The sequence below is a fragment of the Melospiza georgiana genome, chromosome 9 (genome assembly GCF_028018845.1).
Source record: "Melospiza georgiana isolate bMelGeo1 chromosome 9, bMelGeo1.pri, whole genome shotgun sequence".
Lineage (NCBI taxonomy): Eukaryota > Metazoa > Chordata > Aves > Passeriformes > Passerellidae > Melospiza > Melospiza georgiana.
Genome location: NC_080438.1, coordinates 29,330,812 through 29,358,655, shown reverse-complemented (window position 1 = coordinate 29,358,655; position 27,844 = coordinate 29,330,812). Strand labels below are relative to the sequence as shown.

General features: G+C 40.8%; 1 protein-coding gene across 1 annotated transcript in view; it reads right to left on the bottom strand.

Annotated features, from left to right (window-relative positions):
- PATJ (PATJ crumbs cell polarity complex component) overlaps window positions 1-27,428 on the bottom strand; it is a 133,253-nt gene extending 105,825 nt beyond the window's left edge. Inside the window, exons 1-15 of the mRNA XM_058029911.1 lie at window positions 27,407-27,428; window positions 27,158-27,324; window positions 25,436-25,618; window positions 23,989-24,128; window positions 22,008-22,200; window positions 20,147-20,275; window positions 18,149-18,361; window positions 15,393-15,495; window positions 14,525-14,613; window positions 13,127-13,265; window positions 8,306-8,382; window positions 5,867-5,923; window positions 4,331-4,465; window positions 1,340-1,510; window positions 431-559 (exon numbers count right to left, since the gene is read on the bottom strand). Coding sequence (XP_057885894.1) covers window positions 431-559; window positions 1,340-1,510; window positions 4,331-4,465; window positions 5,867-5,923; window positions 8,306-8,382; window positions 13,127-13,265; window positions 14,525-14,613; window positions 15,393-15,495; window positions 18,149-18,361; window positions 20,147-20,275; window positions 22,008-22,200; window positions 23,989-24,128; window positions 25,436-25,618; window positions 27,158-27,324; window positions 27,407-27,428 — 1,947 coding nt within the window. The remainder of the gene's footprint in view (window positions 1-430; window positions 560-1,339; window positions 1,511-4,330; window positions 4,466-5,866; window positions 5,924-8,305; window positions 8,383-13,126; window positions 13,266-14,524; window positions 14,614-15,392; window positions 15,496-18,148; window positions 18,362-20,146; window positions 20,276-22,007; window positions 22,201-23,988; window positions 24,129-25,435; window positions 25,619-27,157; window positions 27,325-27,406) is intronic.
- Between the last annotated feature and the right edge of the window lie 416 nt (window positions 27,429-27,844).

Below are 27,844 nucleotides of genomic sequence, written 5' to 3'. Positions count from 1 at the left end.
TTTTAGTAGCATTTCCCTCCAAGTAAAGACTTGTCTGTCAATTTCTAAGGAGTTTAACAATTAAGAATATAATCATCTCCAACTAATACCCAAGAACCTTCACTTGTCACTCTGACAGCTGAAAAGCCATTCTAAGTTAGAACAAAATACAACAAAAAAACCCCAACCTTGCCCAACATTTAGTCATTAAACTCAGAGTTATGGGGTGCAGTTTGATTAAAGGTTTTGTACTTTATCATGTCCCGTAATCAGAGATTTAGAACACTCTATACTTCACAGAGTTGGCCCCAAAATACATTACTTTTCCCTACAGTTCCTAGGCCCAAGTGTCAAGTCCATCACTCAGTAATCAACACCAAACATTTTAAGGCACCGTGCAAGACAAGGGATCAAAGGGATTTTCAGCATTTAGTTATACAGAAAAATATACCTGATAGTCCAAAATGCTGAATCCTAAACCATTTTTGTCTTTCTCCAGCTCAATAACCTTCACATCAGGAGACCATAATGCCAACTCCCCTTCTTCCTCCTCAGGATTCAAGTCTTCCTCAGGTTTCACCTGGAAAAGAAAAGCTCTGGTTCAAATACCATTGTCTCAGCTCTTTACTAACACTATTCCTTCAATATTTTGATTATTAATGATGCATACATGCCCTAAAATGTGACCTTTTATGGAATTAAAACTTCACCGAGCATTATGAATGGAGTTTTCTCCAGCTTGCTGCCTTGAGTACTCCCCTGGGCACAGGCCTCCATGTTTGGAGCATCAGAGCCCAACCTGGCACACAAATACCCGTGTATTAGTCTAATTAATTGTTAGAATATTACTAACCTGTTACACGCTGATGAACTTCAGCTGTCCCATTAGATGCATAAAGGAAAAAATAAATAGCATGAAAGATTTAACCACAGACAGCTAATAGAAAGGCCAGGCAATCAGAAAAGATGAGAAGCCAAGCTCTAAACACTTTTTCCAACAGGAGCAACCACAAGTGTCAGGCTTTGCTTTGAGACTCCAAAGCTCCTGCGATGGAAAGAAACTTCTAAGTTTCAATTTTTTATTTTTTTTTTTCCCCCCAGTTCTATAAAAACCCACTCAGAACACGGAAGCAATCAGCTAATGGTGGCAAGGACGTGATTTAGTGTAATTCAGAGCTCTCACTCACCTCCTAAGTGTGGGGAATGATGGATGGGATGTGCAGTCAGCAAAGCGGCGCCGTGATTTACCCACCTTGTCTTCCCGGGACAATGAACCTCCTCAACACCAGCCCCTGCAAACCCGGGGGATTTCCCACAGAATTTACTGTCCTCCTGCACACGGGGGGCAGGAGAAGGTTACCTGTGGCTCCGGAGGGGACACTGCCACCGACACGGGGGGCTCGTCCACCCAGGACTCGGCGCCGTCGCTGCAGAGCCGCCGGCAGCACACCAGGGTGAAGGGGGGAGGCACCTCCTTGAGGAAGGTGACAGCCTCCCGCCGGGACCTGCCACACAGCTGCACCCCGTTCACCTGCAGTTCAGAGAGACAATTCAAGGATACCCACCAGATTAGTTATTTTTTTTTTTTTCTCTTTTTTTTTCTCTTTTTTTTTTTTTTTTTGCGTACATTTTTTCCCCACTCGAGCCTGAAAGTCTGATTTTACCTGGGGGTTCTGGCACAGCTTGCACAGTTTTATTAACATATCCTTCTGAACAATATACACATTATTGTAAAACTTCATCTCCAAGATCTTGTGACTACTGACTGCTGCATCGTGCCTCTAAAGCTTCCTCTAACTTCTTTTCTGCTCACCGCTTCTCCAAGCCTAAACCTTTCCTAGAATTCTTATTTCTTTCTCACCTCTTTCTCTCTTGGGGATCTTTTTTCAGTGCGAGGCTTATGTATTTGAATTTAAAATGATAAAAGAAATAATTTTCCCACAATATTCTTCCCAGTATTTCCCCAATATTTTAAGCAAACACAGGTCCTGAGCTCCGATCAAAAAACTTGAAGTCAGAACCACAATTAGTTAAAAAGTTTGGCTCAATGACCTTAGAGGTGTTTTCCAACCTTAATGATTCTCTGATTCTAACTTTGCCAGTTTAAAATGTGACAAAATAACAAAGTAACTGAAACTAAAACGGATCCTACAGAAAACAGATGAGAACGTTTGTACAGTCAGAAATAAGCCAATTACTGTAAGCAATTAACCAGAAAGGCCTGGCAAAGGTCAGGCTTACTATACCTTAAACTCAAGATTGTGATAACAGATATTTTTTAATGGATGTTCTAAACCACAGACTTTGAAAAAGAAAAAAAAAGAGAGAGATAAGATAGATAGATAGATAGATAGATAGATAGATAGATAGATAGATAGATAGATAGAGATAGATAGATAGATAGATAGATAGATAGATAGATAGATAGATAGATAGATAGATAGATAGATAGATTAGATAGACAGACAGACAGATAGATAGTTTGGGCTGCTGGGAGCCACAGAGCTCCTCTCCCACTCCACATCCCAGCCAAGCAGAAAAACTCAGAGCGGTGGAGCTGACCTCCACCATGGCAAGACAAACTGCTCTGGGCTCCTTCTGCAAGAATTACAGCAAGCGCTGAGCTATCAGCCTCGCCCATTAGTCAATTATTTAAGCAGAAGGATCCACACGTAAGGATTTTTTAATGCTCGGAGAGTGGCAGCGTGGTGGAAAGCTCCCAGCACTTCTCAGCACCCCGTGATGGATGGGGGAGAGCTGCTGAGCACCCCCAGCAGACCTGGGGACTCCCATTTCTCCTGGTGCAGCTGCCAGAAATCAGCCTCACCCAGGCAAGGTGCCCTGCACCCACCATTCAGCACATCAGCCCTCAAACAGCAGGGAAATGCCACAACAAAAAGGCACAAAAAAAGCAATTTACTCCTCAAAAAGAGCACAGTGGGATTAGCTGAAATGAAGGGCAGGGGAGGGGCATTGTGCTGTCTGTCATAATTCAAACACATCATTAAAAATAATCAACATTCAACCTCGCTGTACATTGAAAAAAAATAAAAAAAACCAAAGAAAATCTTTGCTGATCATATTTTAATCCCAAATGTATCAGGGCCAGGTAAGGCTGCTTGTTTGGGGAATGGGCTGTCACTTTTTCCACTGCAAACCCCTATTTAAGGGGATTTATAACTTGGCTGCAAAAACACAGTTTGGGCTAAACCTGGCACTTACAGCTTTAGCCCCAGAGCACATTTTTATTTTCTTGGGGTTTTTTTCCCCAACTCCAGAGCAGCAAAAAATTTACACTCACTAGGTCTGGGCATACCTGTGAACTTAATTCCGAGTACAGAGTAATACATAAAACTGTTAAATATACACAATTAAAGTTTCCTAAGTTACTCTACAGCACTGCATTATTGCTTTTTCTATATTTATTTTTTTTTTTGTTTAGTGGCCAAGCAATTTAAATGACACTTCCAGCATTCCATTAATCCCTTCCTTCAGGAATCAAGGTTTCCTCCATTAAGCAATAAGAAAATGTTTTAGGTCTTAGTGATATCAGTATGAATTTTTGATGTTAGGGGGTGAAGAAGTAAAAGGAGAATAGCTGTACACCTAACAAATCAATCTTTCAGAATGCCTAATTCTGTTTCCATTAAATGTTCTTTGCATCCACTAAAAAAGGCCTCCAATATCAAAATATTCCACAAGGAGTAAGCATGCAATAAGAAATTAATGTCTTTTCATTTGCAGGCTGAGATACCAATGGACACATGTACACACACACAAATAGGAATTGTTTTAATTTTATAAAATAATTATTTTTCTGAGAAAATAGGTCTGGTGTGACTCTTGGTAACTCCAAAGCTGCCCCAATACCTCCTTACACACATTTAAACAAACTGATGTGTTTGCTCATACACACAAATATCTTTCACCACTCCACAAAAAAATTTTATTGTGTAACTGAAACCACTGTTCCTAAGACTGCTGCAAATGTTTTAGGGGTGACAAATATTCAGAAAGATTATCCACCACAAAAGCTAAAGCCACAGCACTACAAATAATTCAACACAAATATTATTCCTGCCCATGTAACTCTTGACACTGATATTAAAACATTTCAGAAAAAAATACCCATGAAGTCACTGAGAGGTCACAAGAATTTGACATTTTGTCCATAAATGTGGAAGGGAACAGTGAAGAAAATGAATGTGAAATCCAAAGCAAAACTCTGCTTCCACAGCTAATCTGGAATAATTCTATTGCACACACAGCAGCCAAGCTAGAACTGAAGAGAAGAATTTTAAGAAGGCTATACAAACAGGAAATAAATAATTTTTGTTTTTTATTTTTTTACCTCCAGAAGTTCATCCTCCAGTTGCAGAAGACCAAGAGCTGCAGCTGGGCCATCTGAAGCAATGGATGAGATATAATGATGTCCATCAAAAGTGTCCAGCTCAACTCCCAGTCTCAGAGTGTGGATGGGTAACAGCTGCCAAAAGATAAATATAAATATGTATTTAAGTCTAAATCTTTATCTACCGGAATAAAAACAGATTTAGGATTCAGCAGCTCACCAAATGGAACCAAGATGATTAAATGTTCACAGTGACCTCTCCTGTGTTACTGTCCATAACTTCTCTTTGCAAACTGTTTGCACAAATAAAAATAACCAGTCTGTTCCTTGGGGGGAAAGGCAATTTGAACTGTATTCTCAAATAATTAAACTTAATGGGAAAAAACACAGAGAGAAGTAGCACCCAAAAGGTGAGCTGTCAACAAATCACAGAATGGTTTGGGTTGGAAGGGACCTTAAACACCATCCAGTTCCCACCCCTCTTCCATGGGGCTGGAGCAAAACAAAAATAAAAGAAATAGAAATAAATCAAGGAGTAAAATAAATTCCATAATTGCCCTAAAATCTCACCACAATTTCAGCTGTCTTACTCCTTTGGGAGCTACACTACTTTAAGGCAGAAAAAATATCCCTGAAGTGTCCTCTGTAAGTAGTTACTAAAACTAATATCCTTTTTTCTGCAAGGGGAAATCACTGATTTTGTGTCAGCCTTTTCCCACTGGGACTCCCTAATTTGGAATTTTTTCTCTAGGGAAGCTCCAACCCTCAGTGTCTTAAATCTGCTAATATCAGGAAAAGTAGAATAAAAGTGCTACACTACCCAGAAAAGGCAGGAGAAATCATGGCAACCTGGGGAGGAGAGAAGATCAGCAGGAGCTGCTCCTTCAGTTTTGACATTTTCTGGCTTTTTATTACTGGAGTTCAAACACTGAACTGACCTGCTTCCCAAAATATTATGGATATCCAAATAAAAGGAGGAACCCCCTCATCCACAGCATTCCTTCAGAGCCATGTGCAATTATGACTTTTTGGCCCTTCCCCACTGAGGTGTCCCCACAAACACATAAATGCATCACCTCTAAAAACCTCCTCTCCCCAATATTAACACAGCTATCTTGAAAATCTCTTGGAAGTGAAATAAATTTAAGATCAGACCATTTAAATGAATTACACATGCCTTTGCCTGAGCCAGAATCACTACAGCAAAATTATCTGTGGGACAAAAAAGTTGTTCAGCAGAGTTTCAACCTAAGTTCCATTCTCTGCAATTAAACACCTCAAAATTCAGGGTTTGAGGGTGTATTTTGTTGCTTGGGGGTTTGGTAATGAACTGTTAAAAGGTTCATTTGCCTGTGCTATGAAAAGGTATTGGATCAGTCCAGGAGATAAGCAGAATATTGGCAGCCATTTTTTGGAAAATACAGAGCCACAAAACCACTGAATTCCTGAGCCACATCACATCTGGAATTGTGTCCTGCCCTCCCAGGATCACTCTGCCAACATACACCAGGAAGGAAACCACCATGTAAGCCTTACCTTTGAGTACTTCTGGAGCTCTGAGTCGTCTTTAAAGGGCATATCCACATTCACAACCTAAAAATTGGACATCAGAACATTTTTCAACAGCGGGACAATAAAGACTTTACCAGAACGACGAAATTCTGGCAAAAAAACCCCCAACTCATGAGTAAAATAAACTGTACTTAAACAATGTCACATTGATGCAAAATAATTTTAAACAAATGTTAGAAAAATCTTTCAGGCACAGAACATTTCCAAGTAGGAATGTGGTGATTATGCACCATTAGCAGACTCCAATATTATCCTATTCCCGGAGCCCAAATGCCAATTTTAGTCAAGTTCAGTAATCCTGTGTAAGCACAAAATGCCATTATGTTTGACACAAATACCCACACGGCCGTGCCAGTCAGAATTTGAAAGTATGACAGCTTAAGTTGTTACCTCAGGCTATAGTGCAGCCATCTCCCATCCAGACTAACCACCAACTTCTGGCTTGAAATGCATAACTTTAATTACCAAATGGGAATGGAAAGTGGGTTATTTAAACCAGGGACAGGAAATCCTTTCAGTGTCTTTTTTTTAAAGATTAATAAAACGACTATGCTCACCACCAGTTTTCTTGTACTGTCCCTCCTTAACAGAACAGATTTATCTGTAATATTAGAAGGTTATTTACTTCAATTTTAAATGTAATTAAGACAAAATCATAGAATGGTTTGAGTTGGAAGAGACCTTAAAGATCATTTAGTTCCAATCTAGGGCTGGAATTTGGGACACTGAAGTTGAGTGTTTAAAAGGAAAGCTACACTTGATAGATCTGAAAAAAATCCAGAGCCTTGCAAAAAAAATCAGGTAACTTTTCTTTGAAAACTTCTAGTTTAATAAAGATTAGACTTTTCTTTTGGATTAGTTTTAAACAGGGCTTCCAGCATGCTGTTTTGCAGCACGCAGGGTGTTTTTCCTGACAGACAGAACCCGTTTCATGTCCATGCATGTAACTAAATGGATTTATGACTGGCAGCTCCTCAGCCTGACACCACACGGTCCCTGCTCGGGATCTCAGCTCCTTCCACCAAAAAGAACCAGCAGCACAGAAGGCATCAGGGCCACCAACCCCTCTCTACAAACAGCTACTTCCTCTCAAGATAAATATTCCTGAGAGAAGCCTGTAGGCACCTTTGGGATGAGTTCAGGGGGCAGAGCGAGGATGGTTTGACACAAGGACTGGGGTGGCACTCAGAATGGACATTGCTGCTGAACACAGGAGGCAGGCAGGCACAGGCAAACAGAACCAAAAAATGACTTTCAGGATGGGATGGCAGGAGAGCTCCCTTCTATCACTGAAGACTTTGTGATATGATGGAGCTCCTTTCTATCAGTGAAATGTTAACCCCCATGGTTAACACTGTCACTGCTGACATTTCACCACCGGCGGGGCTGGAGGAGCATTTGGAATGGTTGGGTTCACCACCTAAGCAGGATTTCACCCTCTGTGGGAAGTGTGATGGTGCTCAGGGAGGTAACAGCAGCCCCTGGAAATGTAAGGGTGGGAATAGCAAGCAACTGAAGTGGGCAGCCAAGCAGATTTATTGCATCATGTACATAATCTCACACGGGCTCCAGATCTTAAAGGAGCGCTAATGGAAGCAGGGGAAGCGAGTTTCTCAAGGCAATTCTTAAAGCTACTTTAAATCTCCCAGAGAGTGACTGCAACGATGGCTACTCCAAGAGGTAAAAATAAGTGTCTCTAAATCAACTGGACAAGCATTGCAAAGACAAACAGGGCATTTTCTTGGTGGTGGTGAGAATTTTTTAAGGCATTGGGAAGAACGCTATCCCGAGTCTTTTATCTGTACTGAAAAGCACAAGTGAATTACAATTTCCATCAACTCCTCGTGACAATTCATCAAAACAATCTTTTGCTAGGCAATTATTTAATATGAAGTGAAGAAATATCTACTAGACACTGGCACCACAAAGTTACACTATTGAGAATTACTTTGCATTTTCCCAGCATGTTTGAAAATCATTCTTTCATTCTTCAGATAAAATGGTAAGATTCTTCTGAAAACGGAAGCTCTACCCTGAGCCCCTTTATTATTCAGTGCCCAGTAAAACAAATAGATCATGAATGAAATAATAAAAATGCCATATATTTTAAGTGGCTCCTGTGATGCAGATTTAACAGGACAGCTGATTTCCTTAAATCACTGTTCCTGTCTCGTATTTGTATAACAATAATATCTATATAAACAGAATAAAATAAAGGGCAACACATCCCCCAACTCATTATAACATACATTTCAGCCCTGATGTTACAGGGAAGAAAATCTGATGTTACTGATCTGTTCCAAACACTGAACTGTTCTATAAACAGCCTGTGATGCTAAGCTCACAGATCTGTAATTTAAAGAAATAACATTCATGAATGTAGTTTATTGAAATAAAACATACCATAACTTCGTATTCTGGTCCCAGCAGGTTTTCCCATTTGGATTTCAGCTCATGTGCTGGAGGGAGTGAGACTCTTCCTAAGTATGAAAGTGAATATTAAATTTACAAGCATATTGTACATTCAGAAGTACATTTACTTCTAAATACTCCAATAAAAATTCAGTGTAAATAAAAGATTAGAGGGAATAATCCCCAAAAGGGAAGCACATTAAGCCGAGTCTATCAAACAGCGCAAATCAAAAATGTCTTTCTTAGGAAAACAATGCAAAATGTCAGCTCCTGTAAAAGTGTGATTTATTCAGCTGAGAGGCAGAAGAGGTGATGCTTGGTGATGAGATGTGAGTTCTGTACCATGCAGTACTGTAAATAAATCATTCTTTCAGGCTGCAAAACAAATTTCACACGACTTCATCGTTTGCTGCCGTAAGAACGCTTCCCACTCCAGGGAAACATCATCTCCCACCCAAACGAGCCCCCTGAAGAAGGAAAACACCTGACAAGATATTGCTGCTATCGAGGGGCCGTGTCAGCACAATGCAGGCACAGACTTTATTTATACATTTGGCAGGTATAAAGCCTTGTCTGCTTTAATTAGGCCAGTAAGTAACATGAGCTTTAATATAAGCTCCAGTTCTGAACCAGTCTTCCGTGGGAACTTGGCTATCTTGACATTTATATCTTTTCAGCTTTCTTACTTATGCAACCAAGGCAGTTGGTTACAGTCCTGTAAGACAATTTGACAGAGCTAGACAGCAGAAAATGACTGGCTGCCCTGTGTTTGACCTCAGCCAGAAGCTCAGCTCACATATAAAGTTCCAAGCTGGAGCAATGTGTAACTGGTAAGAATCAAGCTCTACAGCAAATTCCATCCAGCAGCGACAGCAGCAGCATCTGGGGGCCGAATTACCAAAAACTAGGAGGTTTTTTTTCCCCCCCCTGAATGACTTCAGTAGTTTGTCAGATGTCTAGACAAGGCACAGACCACTCAGTGTTGCTGCTGCGTCGCGCTGAAATTCAGAATGTAAAGCACAACTCAGGCTCTGCACACAACCAGTGAGTAAAATACTCACTGGGGGGAGTTGTGAGGACACCACGAGGAGCTCAGAGCCCAGCAAGAGCAAAACCCTGCACAAATGGCATTGTCAGGCTGCCTCTGCTTTCAGCACCTCCGCAGACTGCAAAGACAGAGCTCTGCAATACAATCCTCATTACACACTTCTGTAACTTTGAAGTTTTCCACTCAATAAAAACAAAGATTGGAGTTTACTTCTACGACAGCACAGCCCACCCCTGTTCTCTCCAGCTCACTTTCAGCCATGGCAGACAGGCAAATTCTGTCTGAGAAACCACCCGGCTCAGAGCCTAAAAGCTGAGGTGTCACTTGGAAATACCCAGAGGATTTTCAACCTACAGGCTCAAGCAGACACAGATATCTGAGAATTCCAGCAATCCTGATAGCTGTTTTCTGCTAACAAAACGACACCCCACCAAGATTAAAAACTTGGGTTTGTAAATACAGCCCACAGTTGTCTCTGAAATAAATTATCTCCTTAAAAAGTAATGGGAAGACCAATTGTGCTAAAATTCTTATCTGCTAGTTAAGGGTTTTTAACTTCATTAAAAATTAAAGCTTCTAATGTGTGATTTATGATCAAGCACACTGTCTTTACTTCTGAGCTGTATCAAAACCAGAACACCAGTGCATTCTTCTGCTCCTTCCATCTGCAGAAAAACAGAGGGGCAGGAATTCCTGAGTCTCTTTTTCTGCTATCACAGAGTTACAACAGTGTGAACACACAGCACCTGAAATCCACTGTGCAGCCAAATATAGATTTCAAGGTTCACCAGGAGTAATGAATCTCAGGGTCAAGCTCAAAGTTCAGTTCAGCAACTGTAAGCTGTGTTCAGCTGGCTGAATACAGATTTTTTTGTCACTTCCAAAACGCATTACCAAAATCTGCAAGTTGTTCAGAGCAGGTGCTGATGCACATCTCCATTTGAAGTTTTCCCCTTTCTTTCTTTCAAATACACTTTGTAGTCTTTGCTTGTGACTTCCTTAGGACTGTGGAAATGTGGGCTGAAGGGATTTGGATTGAATATATTCAATTCCAGTGGCATCACTCAATTCACTTACAATGTTCCTTTTTCCCCCAACAGCTTTTTCCACATGGCAGCTAATAGGAAATTTCTTTCTAGTCTCTCATCCAGCTGAATTCCTCATGACCTAACATATGTACCATGTCTCCTATAAGGCCTCAGAAATGAAAACACTTCCAGGGACAGCTTTCATTAGCAACAACTTTTCAGCATATTTAGCCTGTCCTTCTGCCCGCGCTCCCAGGCAGTTTCTCATTTCTAATTAGCAAGCACAAAGCAGAAACCACAAACCTATTGTAAAAATCATCTTTTCTGGTCAAAACTGTCAGCTTCTTCAAAACTGGGGTCTTTTTTTTTCTTGCAGCTTCCTCCTGCTCTCACAAAGTTACTACACAAGGGTGCTTTTCATTAAAGCCCTTCCTTTACCTGCCCTGCTGCTGGGGCTTTTTCCCCAGATATCTCTTAAGCTCCTGACTGCCAGCATTGTCCCTCTGGGTTCTGAGAGCTCCTGCAAGGCAGGATGGAGCAGTTCTGCCCATTCTGCAGCCTTGCAGAATCTGCAGCTGGTAAATTCATTGCCTGCGCTCTGCTAGCACAGAGTTTCAGGCCTCGTGCACGTTGCAGCCCAAACCCTGCTGCCTTTGTACCACGACTGCTTCAGCATGGCTTTGCCTGGCCAGAATTAGTGTTTAATACCTCCCCAGGAAACACAATTTAATAAGAATTTCACACAACTGGGCTTAAAGGGAAGTAATACGCGTTTTATAAAACATACCTTTCACATTAAACTTCTAAAGGCATTTCCAGAGTTTAGTCAGAGCCTTAAATTAGCAGTATTTACTTTAGCACTATTATAATGAAGTGCCCATCACCACATCCAAAATAAGCACCTATCTTTGGAATTTAAACTCTTGGAATTTACTTGGCCATTAAACTCTGTTCCAAGGTGAAATCTCATACATCGTATTTCTGCAGAAGTAAAATATGCACGCAAGTCCCACAGTAAAAAAAAAACCAAAAAGTGACACAGGACAGACAAAGTGCTGCTCTTTTCCAGCCTCTGTCATAGCAAAACAATGCTTGAGAACCTCAACTCTCAGCTACTCAACCACCTCTGTTCTGGCTTCCTATTTCTGGGAACATGCAAAAGTCACAACAAAGGATGTCTGGTTACAAGGCTTGGACAGAAAAGTAAAACAGAATGGAATATAGGAACTGCTACATTTCTCTCGTTTCCAGGTTGTCTTTAATACTGACACATCTTCAACAATCACAGCAAAATTGCTATTCATTGACAGCCGTAATTTAGAATCCTCTATTACATCTACATGTCTCAGAAACTACAAGGCATAAGGATAATTTATGCTGACTTTAACACAAGCTGTATAAATTCACCCAGAATTCCTGTAGAGGAGCCCAGAAATCTGTGGGGGAATGGAAGGTTCTGGAAAGACCTGCAGCCAAAGTCAGCCAAACCCCAGAGCAGCCCATGCCTTTGTGACCTGCCCCTGTGCCTGAATGCCATTTGCTAAAAAAATGCCTTTTCTGAACTCCAGCTATAGGGTCTTTACACCCAAAACACGAGTTCTGATGAAGCTACTGCAGTGCCAGGAGAGGAAACTGCAGCATGAACAGAGATGATGGAAACCAGAAGAATATTATGAAAATATTCTGCAGGAGTCTTAGATGTGTGAGGGCAAGATAATCACAGAATCATTAAGGCAGGAAAAGATCTCTAGGATTATTGAGCCCAGCCATGAAGATGGGTATGACTGAGGGTAACACTGATGAGGAAATAAATATGAATTCCCTGCAGGTCCATCTCCTGGTGCTGCTCACCCAGCAGGCCCTGGCAGCAGAGGAGGACGATAAATAAAATTTCTCCCAGGAGAAAACTGCACACCTCAGGTCATCAGTGCAGGACCAGGACCACAAAGAGGAAACACTGAGCTGGAGGCTTTCATTTCTCCAGAGTTAATGAGAGTCACTCCTGAGTACCAAAAGAACTGCACCTCCACTGAATGTAACCTTAAAAATTCCCTCCCTAAACAAAGGGGACCACTGCTGCCTGGAAAAGGACAAATTTTATGCAAAGAAGAAGATCCAGAGGATTACAGACCCTGAGATACCACAGAACCCAGCAGACCTGTGGACTGTGGAAAGAGTTGGTTAGATCCAAGAAGCAGATCTTTACTTCAGAAAGCACTGCAGTGCAAAAGCTAAAGATGCTTTAAGCCAACCCATCAGTGTTGAAAATGGATTTACTAGGGTAGCCTTTAACCAGACCCAGAAGAGGCACTGCAAGGTGCCCTATCTATCTGCTTGATGCACACTCTGCTGCTTTTCATTGTGAAGATTATCCTTCTCTTCTTGTTTTCCCTTATTCCTAGGGGCCACATTAATTTCAGGCCCTACAAAGATTGGAACAAATGGCTGCACTCTAAAAACAGATTAAAAAAACCCAAATCATATGCTGCAAAATATAAGAAGTATTTACACCACCTCACTAATTCCTTCTTTTTTTTGGTGGGGCGACTACACAGAAGTTTTGCATTGAATTTTCTTAATTTTAGTTTCTTTCCATTCCCCCTTTAAGCATCTTCATTTTCTACAGAGCACTATTTAAAAAACTGAGGATTTTGTGGCGTCCAGTCCTGAACCGTTAAATGAGGTAACTGCAAACTGAGTGAAAAACAAAATCAGTGGCTAGAAAACCAGAATTACCTCTCCCTGAAGGTGTTTCTGAGGGAAGAGCAAAGGAAGGTCTCCTTCTCAGCAAGGTGAGACGCACAGTCTGCCCCGTGTTCCGCAGCGCCTCCACCACCTCCTGGTTGCTAAAGCCCTCTATGTTGACTCCATCAACCTGAAACAAGAAAATTGTACCAAATGACAGTAATTGTGCTGCATTCTCAGGCTGTGCTGTGGAGTATCACAGGCTGTAAGCAACAGCCACGTTATTTAGTGCAGGAATTACAGGGTTACTCTCCCAAGACAGCAGTATTTGCAAAACAATCTCATTAAATCTGTTACATTTCACTGATGAGAATTTATTTCCAAAATGCATTCTAAAAGGAAACACAGCAGTAATTTCTTCTTTCTGCTTTCGTGGGGACAACTACAAAACAGAATTTACTAATCTGATACAAGTATGCACAGATTTTTCCTTAATTTTTTTTTTTTTTTTTGCTTACCAAAACCAGCTTGACAAGGACTCTGGATGAAGGTTCCAAGCAGAGTATCCAACCTGGAACTCTGTTCAGTTCATTATCACTGCTGGCTTTCTCACAGATTTCTAACATGCCCCACACAAGCCTCTACAAACAACTGTCTGTATAATCCCCCCTAAACAGCCCAATTCTTACAATATCAGATATTTTAATTTACACCCAAAATACTCTGTTCAGCTCACTGTCAGACTATGCACCAATAGGGCCTTTCCTGCAGATAACAGGTTATATTAATTTTTGCCCTCACAGAGGAGAAGCTGACTTTGGAAGGTCTGGCATGGCACACATTTTAAAAGTAATTTAAAATCATATCTCTATAAATATTATCTCTTAAAACAAAAAGACTGTGGAATTCATTCCTGCTTGTGCTGTGAATGCAAAATTGGCTATTATTCAATTCACTGTTATTCAATGGTTTTTCCATTTTTCTACACATAAAGCTCGGGCTTTTAAACCTAAATTGTGACCATTAACATTTTGATTGTATCCACACTCCAGAGCCATTAAGGAACACAAACAATGTGCCACATCTTGCAGAATCTTAACAATCCTTGAGTCCCATTCAATTCAAGTAGAAGTTAATGCTGCTCATCTTTACTGCAGGCCAAAAGCCAAGATTCTCCACTCTGAAACACTTTAATCCAAATGCTTGCCTCTTTCACAGTTAACTACTATTTACTATTTCTTTGAATATAAAATAATACTTTAGCCACAGCAAGCCAAAGCTCATTTCTGTCACAAGTCTACCTAAACAAACACGAACCTCCAAATTATTTCTTCTGCAAAGCAGAGGAGGTTTAATTAATTTGAGAACGTCTTTGCTATGTTGTTCTTTTAACAGAGATGTGAAATGTATTAGCTCTACAGCAATATATAAGCAGAGTATTCTACTTACAGCAACAATTTTGTCATGGACATGAATTTGGCCATTGTGGTCAGCAGCACTCCCAGGTATGATACTTTTCACAAAAATCCCTGAAGGTTCTGTTGGGGAGGGAATAGAAACAAGTCACTGCATTAACCTAATTTGCTTCTTTTCTTATTTAAGGTTTTTAATTCCAGCCTTTTTCACACACTTCCTTCTGCCCATAAAGTGATGATTCTGTAAACCATCACCATCTGCACGCCACCACTCCCACAGCCTGACACAAAACTGAGGATTTCTGGTGGAAAAAAACCCAGCACTGACACAACCACCTGTACACTGACCTCAAATATTTTCCTTAAAATGGCTCACAAAAGGCCATCTCCTCCGTGGATTCATCCTTGCGCTTACCCAGGCTTTAAACCACAATCACTTAAATCCATGCTGCGTTTGATTTCAATAGGACTAACTAAGCTAAAAGTAAAGTATGTGCTTAAGGACTTTGATCAGGACTTCAATCATCTTACAGCTAAAGAATTTAGTACTTTAAATCTTAATGAAAAAGGATTTTTCCTTAAAAAAAAAAAAAAAAGAAAAGAGAAGAGAAACATGGAAATCAGAAAAGCTGTCCTTTGTCATGTTTGCAGTTTGATTATTAGTTCTAACTCCCAATGAGAACAAGGAAATAAAAACAAACTAAAAAAATAAAAAAACCCCTGAAACACTAACACTTCCCTTTCACAAACTCCCACCAAATACAAGATGCTGATCTGTAGTTCCAGTGAATTTCATGTCTCCATTTCCTAGCACAGGCAGGAGCCATTCATTTTCCCCATGGTCAATAAAGGGTATTTGAGAAGCCCCTGATCAACATTTCCCTAAATCCTGTACAACTCACCTAGATCACACGCGCCAGCATATCCAACAATTGTTATTCCCAGGCTTTGCCCATTCTTTTTTATAAGTTCAACATCATAGGTGTCAAAAAAGTTGTCATTATCCTACAAATAAAGCACAAGTTAGTAAAAAATTATCATAATTTCCCAGTGCCATTACAATATTGCGGGTTAATTAAGACCTTCAGAACTCAGAAGTGATTTTGTTTTTCCTTTTGTTTAAATGCAATGTAAATTCATTTGTAAAGTCCCTACAAAGCTGGCTCTGGGATGTCTGTGCAACTCTCCTGTGAGCAGTAAAAATCAGAACTGCAAGGCAAGAGTTCAAACGGGGAACAGTAAAGACACTGGTGAGACCAAAAGAGAAAAACAATCAAGCACATAAATCTGGGATTGCAAGGGATAAATTGAAATACACAGAGTTGTTTTCTTTCTGTAATCAGATACAGAGCAATGAGATCAAAAAGAAGATGATGAGAGTAAGGTCTGTTGAAGTGATGAAATCAAGAGGGATCCCGCCGCTGCCAACAGCAAAAAAGGGACTGGGAAAACGGAAAACATTTCATAAGGGAGTGAAAAAAGAGAAGCATTCAATCAAATGCTTGCCAAGCATCAGCTTTGGAAGGACCCCTATGAAAAGCAGCCATACCCATTTCACTCCTCAATGCAGGGAAATCGATGGGCACTGTCTCCTTATCACACACACCTCCCTCCACCAGCACAGTCATTAAGCTCATTAAATGCCTTCCAACTGCCTTGCTCCATACGAGGCTGATGGAGATGAAGATAAGTTTGGGTGCTGTCACTTATCTACAGCAAACAAGCCCAGAGCAGCACCTGGAATGGAGCTGTGGCCTTGAGAGCCTGGAGGAGCTGTTTTCACCATCAAAAACTCCTCAGAGTCACTGCTCCGGCTACAAACATCTCTCTCTAAGTGACACTCCTGCTAGCATGCAAAATAATTGAAATGAAGTCCAGAAAAATCAAAGTGCAAAGTCCTAAATACAGTCAGCACAAGCTGGCTGCACCCTGCTGTCACTGTCTTGGACAGTACAAATAATAGGATTGTTTTCTTGTGCCCACACACAGAAGTGGTTCCAGTTATTCTCTACCACAGGAAATTCAAAGAAAATTAAATATAAATATAAAACTGAAAATAACTAACCACCTATTAAAATGGCTTTCTGCTGGTCTGCAAAAAAAAGAGAAAAGGAAAATACTTTCCACTCCAAAGCTCACAGCTAGTGAAAGCACTCATAAACCAGAGAAAAACTAGATTACAGGGATAAGTTCCATTATAAATCTGACACAAACTGAATGGTGGATCATTGAAATCATCACTAAACTAATAAATACATTCAGATTAACAACTAATCCTGTCTTTGCAAATTTCTCCTGGCACCAGGAAGAGGAGTTTCTTCAGATCTACACATGAAGGCACTATTTAGTTCAGAAATGATTTTTCCCCCCTCTAAACTGCATAGCAGGAACAGGAAGGACACTGAAAAGACACTGAGAAAGAACCACATTTTAGAAAAGCTGCAGCATTTACAGTGCTCAGGGCTGATCAGTGGCAACAGGAAGAGAGAAAAACAGAATTGTGTGGAGGAAACACAACTATGACCACTACCAAAAAAAAAAAATTTATTTTTCCCCTAATATGGGCCCTGGAAAATATGATCCAGTCAGGAAAGAAGGGCCTTATAACAATGCTGATTCCCTTGGAGAGCCTCTTGTGAAATACTGGAGAATCCCTGTGTTCAGACTGCAGCCTTAGGGATGCATATCGCCCCTCCCAGCTCCTGGACCCTGCACTGATCCCTCCTGGGGAACCCTGGGGAGAAAAGGAGCTCGAGAAGGACCCAGAATCCTTTCCCAGGGGTGTAAAACACAAATCTGCCTCTGCAGGGACTGTGCCCAGCGAGCAAAGGGGCGAGTTCGGAGCAAAGTGGCTTCCACTCTGACCTTTAAAAACAGTGCTTCAAAAAAAATAAAAAAAAAAAATAAAAAAAACAGCTCTCTCCACTCATATTCAAGAAACCAAACAAGAAAGAAAAGGCTACTCAGATTCTACACCTAAATCTAAGCAGCACAGTAGCAGCAGATGGTACACAAGCACAGCTTTGTTTATGTTTCGAGACCTACTGTACACTTAGTGTAGCATTTGTTGATTTTAATTACTCAAAACTGAAAAGAATGACTTCAAAAACAAGAGACTTTGATATGACCATGATAAGATTTGCTAAAACAAGTTTCAAAATTTTTAGATATATTTCCTATCACAGGCAGTAGCGTAGACTATGAAAACATTACACTTATGTTTCATAAAAAGATGATTGTGCTGAATAATTCTGGTGTGGCTCTCTGGATTTCAGACTTAGAGAAATTCACAGTCCAGTTTTAAATCCACTTACAAATGATTGATTAGAAAAAATGCAACGAGCTAGGAAGAAGAACTGAAAGTACCACTTATCGATAACGTTTATGGTCTTGGTAATTAAATCAGCCACTCTGAAATAAATTCTGTAAAGCTGGTCATTCCAATCCCAAGATTATAGGTATTAATAAGATAGAGGAAAAAGGGGAAAGTTATAGAAGGCAGAGCTGCAATAATGACCACTTAAACACAAGAATATATCTGGAAACTCAAGAGAGGAGAAGCACTTTAGGGCTCAAGAACTCTCTGTTCTCTCCTTCCTTTCTGATCACAAGCCACAAACACACTTAAAAACGTCCCAGGGAAGCAGCAGATACTCACATTTCCATTTGGAAGGGAAGGCAGTGTGCTGACTGGCCAGCTGAGGGGAGCTGGGGGAGCCTCCATGAATTCACACTTGGGCTCCCTGGCCACGATCATCCTGACAGAATTCCCACAGTTCCTGAGCACTTGGGCCACCTGCTCGCTGCTCATGCCCTGCACGTTGGTCCCTCCAATCTGCAGGATGTGGTCTCCCGTCTGCAGCCTCCCGTCCTTCAAAGGCAAACCGAATGGCAGAAAGTGTTTCCAGTCCCTGCACAAAGTATCTGTTCCACCACAAAGCCGAAACTGTGCGCAGGGGCATCCTCACGGCCATGAGAACCCATGTGAGAAAATGCCAGGAAAAACGACCACCGTGGCAACATTTTAAACAACTCAAGGACTTGCTTGCACAGTTATGGGCTGTTTTTCCCACTGTTTTGCTCATTTAGGAGAAAACAGGCAGCAACAATGTTTTATAATCTCACAGATTGCTGTGTGTTCTGTTTCACAGAATACTCCTCGTCAGGTAGGAGTTAGAATATAAGCACAGCGTTTTGATTTAGGAGTTTTTGACAGAGTTCTTCCCTCATACTTCTATATTCTCCAACTTCAGTGAGTAAATCCACTGAAGGTAACAAGACTCCACACAATCCATTTTTTACCTGATAATTATGATTTATGACCTACACCATCGTTCCCATCACAAGCAGGAACTTCTAGCACCAAATTCTCAGCTGGTATTGATCAGCACAGCCCCACCACCTTTAGTGCACTGATTTATACAGCAATCACAGAGTTATTCTCAGAACCAACTCAAACTCATTTACAAACTCATCCAATTTTAGCATGTACATGCCTCATTATTTCACATGTTCTTAATGAAGTCTCATTCAGCTGAGAATGATGTGGTGAGCTCTTAGCTTATATGCTTCATAGCCAAAACACTTTATTCCTTACAGCAAAACAGGTGCTAGACAAAAATTTAGAATATACTCATTTATACACGGCAGGTTCAGAGGGAGATGGCTGAGAAAAAGCCAACATTTTCCAATAAAGCTCTCCAAATTCCCAGCTTTTATTCCATCCTGTACTAGAGGAGCTACTTTTGCCTCTCTCTTTTGTCTGCAGGGGTTCTGGTCCTTAGATATTTTAACTTATCAGGACCAAATTTGATTGAAAAATCTGAATCTGTTTGGTTACTGCAAGTGTTCTAGCCCTGAAATGCAGCAATACTTAGCACTGCATTTCTAAAGACAAAACAATCAGGGGTGCAAACTGTGCAACGTCAAAAGGATCTGCACCAAACCTAAGCATGTCCCTGAACTGGTCAGGCTGCAAGGCAGGGATCAAACCCCCCTCCACTGAAACCCACTGAAAATATTAAAAATATTTTCAATCTCTAAACTGAATCTTGCATTGCAGTGACCTTGGTTGGGCAGATTTTCTTGCCTGAGAATTCACTTGGAGAGTTTGTCCCCAGGGGTGTTGCAAAATGTGCCAAATTCTACAGAGAATTTGTCCTGACCCAGACTGACCAAGGGCCGAAAATACCAAGTATCAGGCAACTTTTCAGAATTTTTGCACGTTCAACAATGTCACAAAAGCCAAATCTTGAAACCCACTGAAAATAGGACATTTTCAATCTCTAAACTGAGTCCTGCATTGCAGTGACTTTGGGAGGGCAGATTTTCTTGCCTGACAATTCACTGGGAGAGTTTGTCCCCATAGATGTTGCAAACTGTGCCAAATATCAGGCAACTTTTCAGAATTTTTGCACGTTCAACAATGTTACAAAAGCCAAATCTTGTCTGAGGAACAGCTTAATTTATATCAGGTGCTGACTTTTTCCTCAATCATACCTTCAACCTTTATTTATTTATGGAGCACGTGCTGGCATTCGGACTTTGATGCTACCAGCTTCCCTTTGTTGAAGTATATTAGTTTATTTTAAGACTGTCAGAAGCGGTTAATTACACTTAGCAATCAAACAAGAAGTGACATAATATAACAAATTACCCGATCTGCTAATCCCCCAGGAACAATTGTTCTTACAACTACTCCACTCGACTTTCCTCCTACAATTCCAAAGCCTAATCCCGAGCCATCGTTAATCAGCTCAACGTCTTCGACGTGGCCCCAGTGAATCTGCAATTAATAAAAACAGGAGATTTTAATTTTGACCATTTGATTGTTAACGTTTCACGTGCAGCAGGGAGGAGGAGGAGGAGAATTAATCAGAGCGGTTTTCTGTCTCCACCCCACAGGCTGGAGGATCTGTGGGATTCTGTTCACTCAGCTCCATTTCCTCGTAAACACGCAGTGGGATTTCTCTCATCTGTTTCTGAACACGCATTTCTTTCTGTCCTCCACTCTCAGGGTAACAGGATACCAGGGGGAAAAAAAAAGAAAAAAGCTTGACTAAGAAAAAGCAATTTTAAGGTTTTCCTGCCAAAATGAAAAGCATCCTTTTGGTTTTTTCATAAATCCAGAGTACTGCAAACAAGAGGGAAAAACAGAGGCAAGGAGCTTGCACTGGCCCGGCTTTCACTCAGCCTTGCCCAAATTCTCATTTCTGTTATTTCACTTACACACTCTGAACACCCCCATTCAGCACTGAATTAATAGCACAGCACAATATTCTGCCATACTGGATTGGAAGCAAATTTCTAAGCTACGCTCCACCATGACCTTATGTTCTACAAGACAATCTGAAAATAACAAAGCTGTTAAGCAACCCAAACCCAGCCAATGTTTCTGTCAGATTAATATCTCATACAGGCCCAAATGGAGCAAAGTAGGCAGATTTAAGTCTTCTGCGAATAAAGGATTTATTAGCATACTGAAAATCTTTGCCAAAGCCAGTTAAATATCATAAAAGAAGTTTAAAGACCCCCTGCAGAGATATATATTTGTATTTTATTTTGTTAGTCTGTTCAGTGCAGATCTTTCAATGAAAAAGCAGTTAAAATTTAATTCTTTAAAATTTTCAGCGCAATAAACAATATTGATTATCCACTAAAACCTTCAGATTTCACTACCTCTGTAATAATCATGAGGGAAATAATTGCTAAGAATAAGGAAAAACACTGCTTTTACCCAGATTTTCATCAGAATCTACTAGCATAATAAATTCAGATTCCAATATTGCAATCCCTGGATTTAGGTGTGCAGTTTGTCCGAATTCAGGGAAGCCACCTGGACCATATGGGTGGAACACAGATGGAAGTTCAGCCCTGGTTTATTACATGTCCCAGTGACAAGCTCTCCTTTGTCACAAAAACAAAAGGCTTCCCAATCACTGAAATTTGCAGACGGAAAAAACCAAAAAACCAAAAAACCCCAAGCTGATAAATAAACAGGGATTGAGAGGTTCTTTAACAGATAAATTGTGTTTGTTTTTTAAAACAAAGACAAGGCTTTTTTTGGTGTGAGCAGTGCCAGTTTAAATTGGTTGGGCTGTTCCAAGCAGCGCTCATGGCAGGTTATGTTTACTCTCTTTTAAGAGGTAATCAGAGCATCTTTAATTGCTGAGCACAAGTAGGTTTCAGCTGGGTATTCTCATAAAATGCTCCAATCAGCCTGTGCTGAACAGACCCTGCTGATAAGAATGTGGTGATCCACTAAAGCTTCTGCTATCCCATAAAAACCCAGGATCTGTTTTATAACAACTCCACCACACAGATTTGCAGTGGAAGCTCTGTGCTTACTGCGTGGTGACTCTAAATGAAATGTCATCACACACAAAATCTGATTAAAGGAAAAAATCCCTCTTGATAACACAAACCCTTCAGAGCCACGGGAGAAAAAAAAAAAAAATTAAAAAATAAAAACGCAGCCCAGCTCAAAATCTGATTTGGACAGTATTGCAAGAACTCACAGTCTCAGGTGGATTTACATCACTGAACAAGGCAGCTCTGCTGCTCCCCTGAAGTGGCTCCCGAGCCACCACCAGATGCAGGGATCCTGTGGATTGCTGGAGGAGGGCAATGGCGTGCTGATGGGAAATGTTCTGATCCAATGGCGTGCAATTAATGGCCAGTATGTGGTCGTTTTCCCTCAGTCTTTGATCCCTGAACAAAACATTGAAAGCAATTTTTTAATGCAGCGCAGTGACTTCACGTCAGGCTCCTGCAACTGAAATGTGAACAGGAAAAACACACAGTCCTGCAAGGTTAAATGTTTATGTGCTTTAAAAATCTGCTTATTAGGGGGCCCTCACCAGCTTACACACTCCATTCTACCCACACTGCTCCAAACTGCCCAGCCACATTTTGCTCCAGCTTTGTCATGGCACAGAAATTTGCTCACTTCTTTACTCTGCTTCTGTGCAAAATTTATTTGCAGTTCCCTTATACTTTCTTGATTGTATTGAACTACAAAGCAGAAGAAAGTATTTCTGTAGTTACACAATAAAGTAGGAACTATTCTTCGTTATGTTTAGCACTACATGATGCCATCTCTAAGAACCCACAACTCAGGCTTTGATGCTGTTTTGTATCACTATTTATTCTAAAGATTGATGTGCTGCATATTTATATTTTACTTAAAATTTATAGTATCAAGCTTCAGACGTGAAACTTTCTTGGAGCAACACGCAGTTCAGTTGCTACCTTGAGATAATATAAATTTCACAGTTAATTCACCCCAGTGATGAATTTAGATTTGTGACAAGAGAGAAACCATCACTCATCTCCTTTGTTAAATATTCATTCTGAGCACGAGACCAAACTGTTACATAGACAGACACTGCCTTCAAAGCTCTGTAGGAATCCAAAAAAGTCTCCAGGAGATCTTGTCTCAGAAGCAAAATGGGAAGCATGCTGGGGAAATTTATAAACTCCCAAACAATGTAACTGCACATCTTAACTAAGGCATTTGAAACTTCCTTTTTGTCGTGCCACGTTTAAGACGTTTCCCAGAAATCACTTTCTTCGAGCACTAACCATATTTCAGATTCTCTCATCAAAGAAAGTGAGCAGCAGGTCATCAAATCCTAAAGTGAGATATTCACCCTCCTCTGACATCCGGATCAGTCCATCTGTCTCCACTTTGAAAGAGCCTTAATATGCTTTTCTTTAAGAGTTCTCTGGTGTGTTCTCTGCGGGCCCATCGCCATTATCATTCCAACCTCTCCCCACTCTTTTTGTCATCCTGCGTTGGCACTTCCTGACATGTGTTATTTAAAAAGTGACACCAATGACTTGAAATCTAGACACATTTTTCTTGAGACATAATTCCAGGCACTGCGTTTGTCTCGTGCCAACTCTTGTGGTTTTACAATCGCGTTTTATTTTTAAAGGATTGCTCTGTCTTTTGTTGTTGGGTGAAAACCCACAGACAATACAGGAAGAAACTGCCTGAAGCCTCGATTCTAGGATGACATCTGTGCAGGGATCTGTTGGGAGGAGTGGATCTAAATTTGCACAGGAAACAAACAGTAAAACCAACTACAAATAGGGCATTGTCAGAGGAACATAAATAAAGGAAAAAAAATTAAATCTTTCAGTGACACAATGCATAAAAATGAAAACGGAATCTAATTTTTATTTTCTTTGTATTCTTTTCTGAGTTTTCTTTTGGTTTTTTAATCAGGACTCAAGATTCTCTAAAGTGAGTCATGATTTCTGGAAATTCCATTTACGAATGGCTCGGAAATTTAAAACTCATCTGAAAACCTGATCCTCAAAACATGAGTCCCTTTCAGCTGAAAAGCCAGAATTCAAGATACCACCACCACCAAAATATCCCACCAGATAACCCAGACAAACATGTTATTCTGATTGAGTTTTCAACCTGAAGGTCATGACTTTTCCCTCCACGGAAAATACAATTTTCCAGCACAATTATGAAGATCTCACCTGTCAGCTATGCTTCCTGGCTGGACTTCCTTGACAAAGATACCAGCTTCTCCCAGGCTGGGATTTTTAAGGGCAACCACGCTGAATCCAAGCCCTCCAACAGAAGGTTTATCAATCGTTATTGATTCTATTTGTCTCCCCTAATAAAACAGAAGATAAAATGATTTATTAATTTTCAATGCAACAGAATGAGCTAGTTGAAAATTTATGAACGCTGGGAGAATTATTCCCCTCCTAAGACTAAACAAAGGCAAAATACTGAATATGTTATTTCTATAAAAGCTCCTCCATTTATTATTTTTAATATGGCAACGTATTGGATATGCAAGCACTCTGAGGTTCTGAAACCTCAGGGAATTTAAGAGCTGCTTTCACACTTCATTCACATTATGAGATGAATTCCAAACTGGATGAAAACTATGAACGAAGTGCTGTCTAGAGCAATATATTTGGGATTTCTGGAAATGCTGTATGGCTAAACTAAATTACTTGTCTTTTGGCTCCCCTTGCTTTTAATGCTGATTTTTAGGTGTGCATTCAAAAGGCTGCAGCTTTTAAATAAAGAAAATAATTTCCTCGCCCTCCCTGCAGCTTCACACTTAATGCTAAAAAAAGTTTGCTTTTGCAACTGCCTGCTTTTCAGTTCTAATACAAAACTGCAGGGGTTGTTTACTGGGAAATATTACTGGGAGAATGCACTGCTATCACAGCTCTTTTATTCCAAATAAGGTGCAGCCTTTACTGCTAAATCTTATCTCTGATGAGTTAATGACACACTAATGAGAAGAGTAATGCTCAAAATATTACAGCTACATTAAGGTAGTCAATTAGCAACAGTTACTTAATACAGGAAGGCATGACTAAGCAATTAAATTAATGGCTCAAAATAACATAGAACAATACATTTGTGGTATAGATGCCAATCCCACATGGGTAGATGTCTGCACCTGCACAAATTCTTAAGGAATTTGGTACATCTGCATCTGCCTGGCAATGTTAAGACATAATAAATAAAGAGTTAAATAAAATATTGCATGCTAGGTTTTTTTAATCCGTTGCACTGTTCATAAAGTTGGTACATTTCCAATTTAAAATGTACTTGATAAACAAGTGCCTCCATCAAAACAACTTTCTGCTGAAAATGTCCATTTTCAATTAAGTGTCATCAAATACCAAAAATGTTTTCTGGCAGCTGAAACTTCCTTACTACGTTGGTGTGTTTGGTAGAAAGTAAAACAGAAAATTGGCAATGGAAGTTAAAAAAACAAAACAAGCCACCAAGCCACTTCCTATTGCTGACATTATCTTCCAGAGGGAAAAGTTCTCAACACTTCTACTCTCTCCTGGTTAGGAGGCACCACACTTCCAGACACACAACAAAAAAAAAGCAGAGTGAAATGCTCCAAAACGAAGAAAAGTTTGGTTTCACTAAACCTTAGAGCCTTACCTTTGCCATTTGCTGGATGATCATGTTAAATTCATTAACGGGCAGGTTTGGAGTGAAGGCTGATGCCCTGGGTGCAGGTGAAGTGCAAGGTGTCCCAGCAGTGACTGATTTGTCAGCAAACACCAAGAGCCCCCTCTTGGTAAAATCGAAATCCACCGAGCGGTCAGGAGGCATGTAATTGAGCTGTTGAGAATGAGCAGAGGTGTGGAACGGCTACTGAAAACAAAAGGAGGGTTTTCCACAAATACCATTTTATGTGCAGGCTGCCCAAGGAGCAAAAAAACCTGTGTTCACATTTGCCCATTCACACAAATATAGTCACCTGTATAAATCAGGCAGTGTTAATACATAATCTCTAACCAAGCTGCCCTATAAAATTTAAATGCTTTTCAGGAGTTCCCTGAATGTTTCAGCTGTGTTTCTACTCCACTCATTTTCCTCTGTTTCTTTCATGCTTCTCCTCTGCCCTTTACCCTCTTTTCACCCTGGTATTCCAGAAACAACACATGCAAAAGCACCAAACCCTAAAGAGGCTCTCAAGCACTGCTGCAACTGTTAGAGAAACCAGTATAAAACTTTTGGCACAAAAATTCAAGTGTTTTGAGTCATTCAGGAGCCTGAGGCCTGGTTTGTATTATCCCCTCCCCAAGGAGAGCCTAGGGTACAAACTACCACTGAACATGTTATCTCTGCTGGAACTTGCACTTCTAGTCCTCACTGATAATGAAGAAATGAAAAATATTCCCAGTGTGACAAAACAAACTGGAAAATCCCATCCTGAATGAAGCTGCCCACGCTTATACAGAATTTCAAGAAAACCCAAATTTTCTAGAGACGAGAATCCTGAACATTCCAAACACAAACCCCACTATGTCACAGCCACTTCTTGGATGCATTTGCATTTTCATACATTTGTTTAACAGCCTGCAGACGTGCATCCAAGCCTTGGAAGGAAGGGATGCAGCATTTCTGGAACTCAGGAAGGATGGATAATGAATGGCACAGCCACCACCAGGCCAGGAACACGTGCAATACACCTGGCAAGGGACACCTTTGTCCCCCTGACACCCACCCTGCTGGCCACTCCCTGGTTTTGAGTTTGCTGATGATTTTAACTTAGCTGCAGGGTGAGACCTGTCCATGCCCATGTGCACAAAATCAAGTGTCACTTGGCTTCACAAACCAAACCACACGAGTTCCAACCTCTGCTGAAGCCAAGTCACTTTAAAACTCGCTTGGGCACAGCTGCATCAGAGCCTGGCAAATCTTCAGGCTGGGTTTTCTACACGTTACTTGCCAAAGCAGGTTAAGCATTCTTGTAAAAATTAACAGGAACTAAGCGATGCTGTCTTTTAGGGAGGAAAGAATGCTGCCAGTGGGCTGATAAACAGCACTTAGCTGCAGTGAAAAACAAAGGATCCCAGTTCCAGCACTGCTCAGGACTCCAAACACTGCAGCTGATGTCTTTTGCAGATGTTTCTTTCCAACACAACCCCGCCTGTCCTGCATCCCTTTCAAAGCACGCTGCCCCATGACCTCCTGGTCGCAAAACCACTTGTCATTTCAGCAGTGCCTCTGCAGACACAGAATGAAGAAAAGGCCCAACACTCACTAGCACCAGGTTACAGCTTATTAACGAGAGCACCTTCGTTAACACAGGCTGATCCGAGCTCCGCTGGCCCAGAGTCACCGCCACACCAACAGCAGTAATCTCACACTCACTTGCTCCTTCAGCTGCTTGATGGACTGCTGGAGAGTCAGGATCTGGTTGAACAGGGGGCTCCTGAGGGTGTTCCTGAGGACAGCCAGGTTCTCCTGGTGCTGGGAATCCCTTTTCTCCTGCAGCTTCGCCTGCAGCCGATCCAGGATCTGCAGCACCTGCTGCTTATCTGCACCACAGACAAGGCCAGGTTAGCAATGGAGCTGCCTGGCTCAGTGCTCAGCGAAAAGAATCATTTTCAGACCACCTACCTGCTGCTGGATTTTCTGGCATGTTGAGGGGTGCTTTTGGGATTGATCGGAATAATAACCTGGCTGAGATTAAAAAAAAAAAAAATCAAATTAATTAATGATAGATCGAAACAGATCAGTAACACTTGATAAATGCAATAATACCACGCTAACTACAAGAAATTTCATTAAAAAAATACTACTACCCCTGTTGTTTACCCCAAGTATTTAACAAAGCTCTCAACATAGCCTCATCACATCCAAAATTTTTTCCTTGTTCCATGTGCTTTTCTTTCACACACAGGAAGGAATATGAACAACTCTTCCAAACATGAATAAAAATGCAGGTTATGAAAAAAAAAACTGAAAAGGAAAACTGAAAACTGAGACAGACATGTTCAAGCAAATTATTTTGAATATTGACATTAAAGTTGTGATCTTCACAGATATGCACAGAGC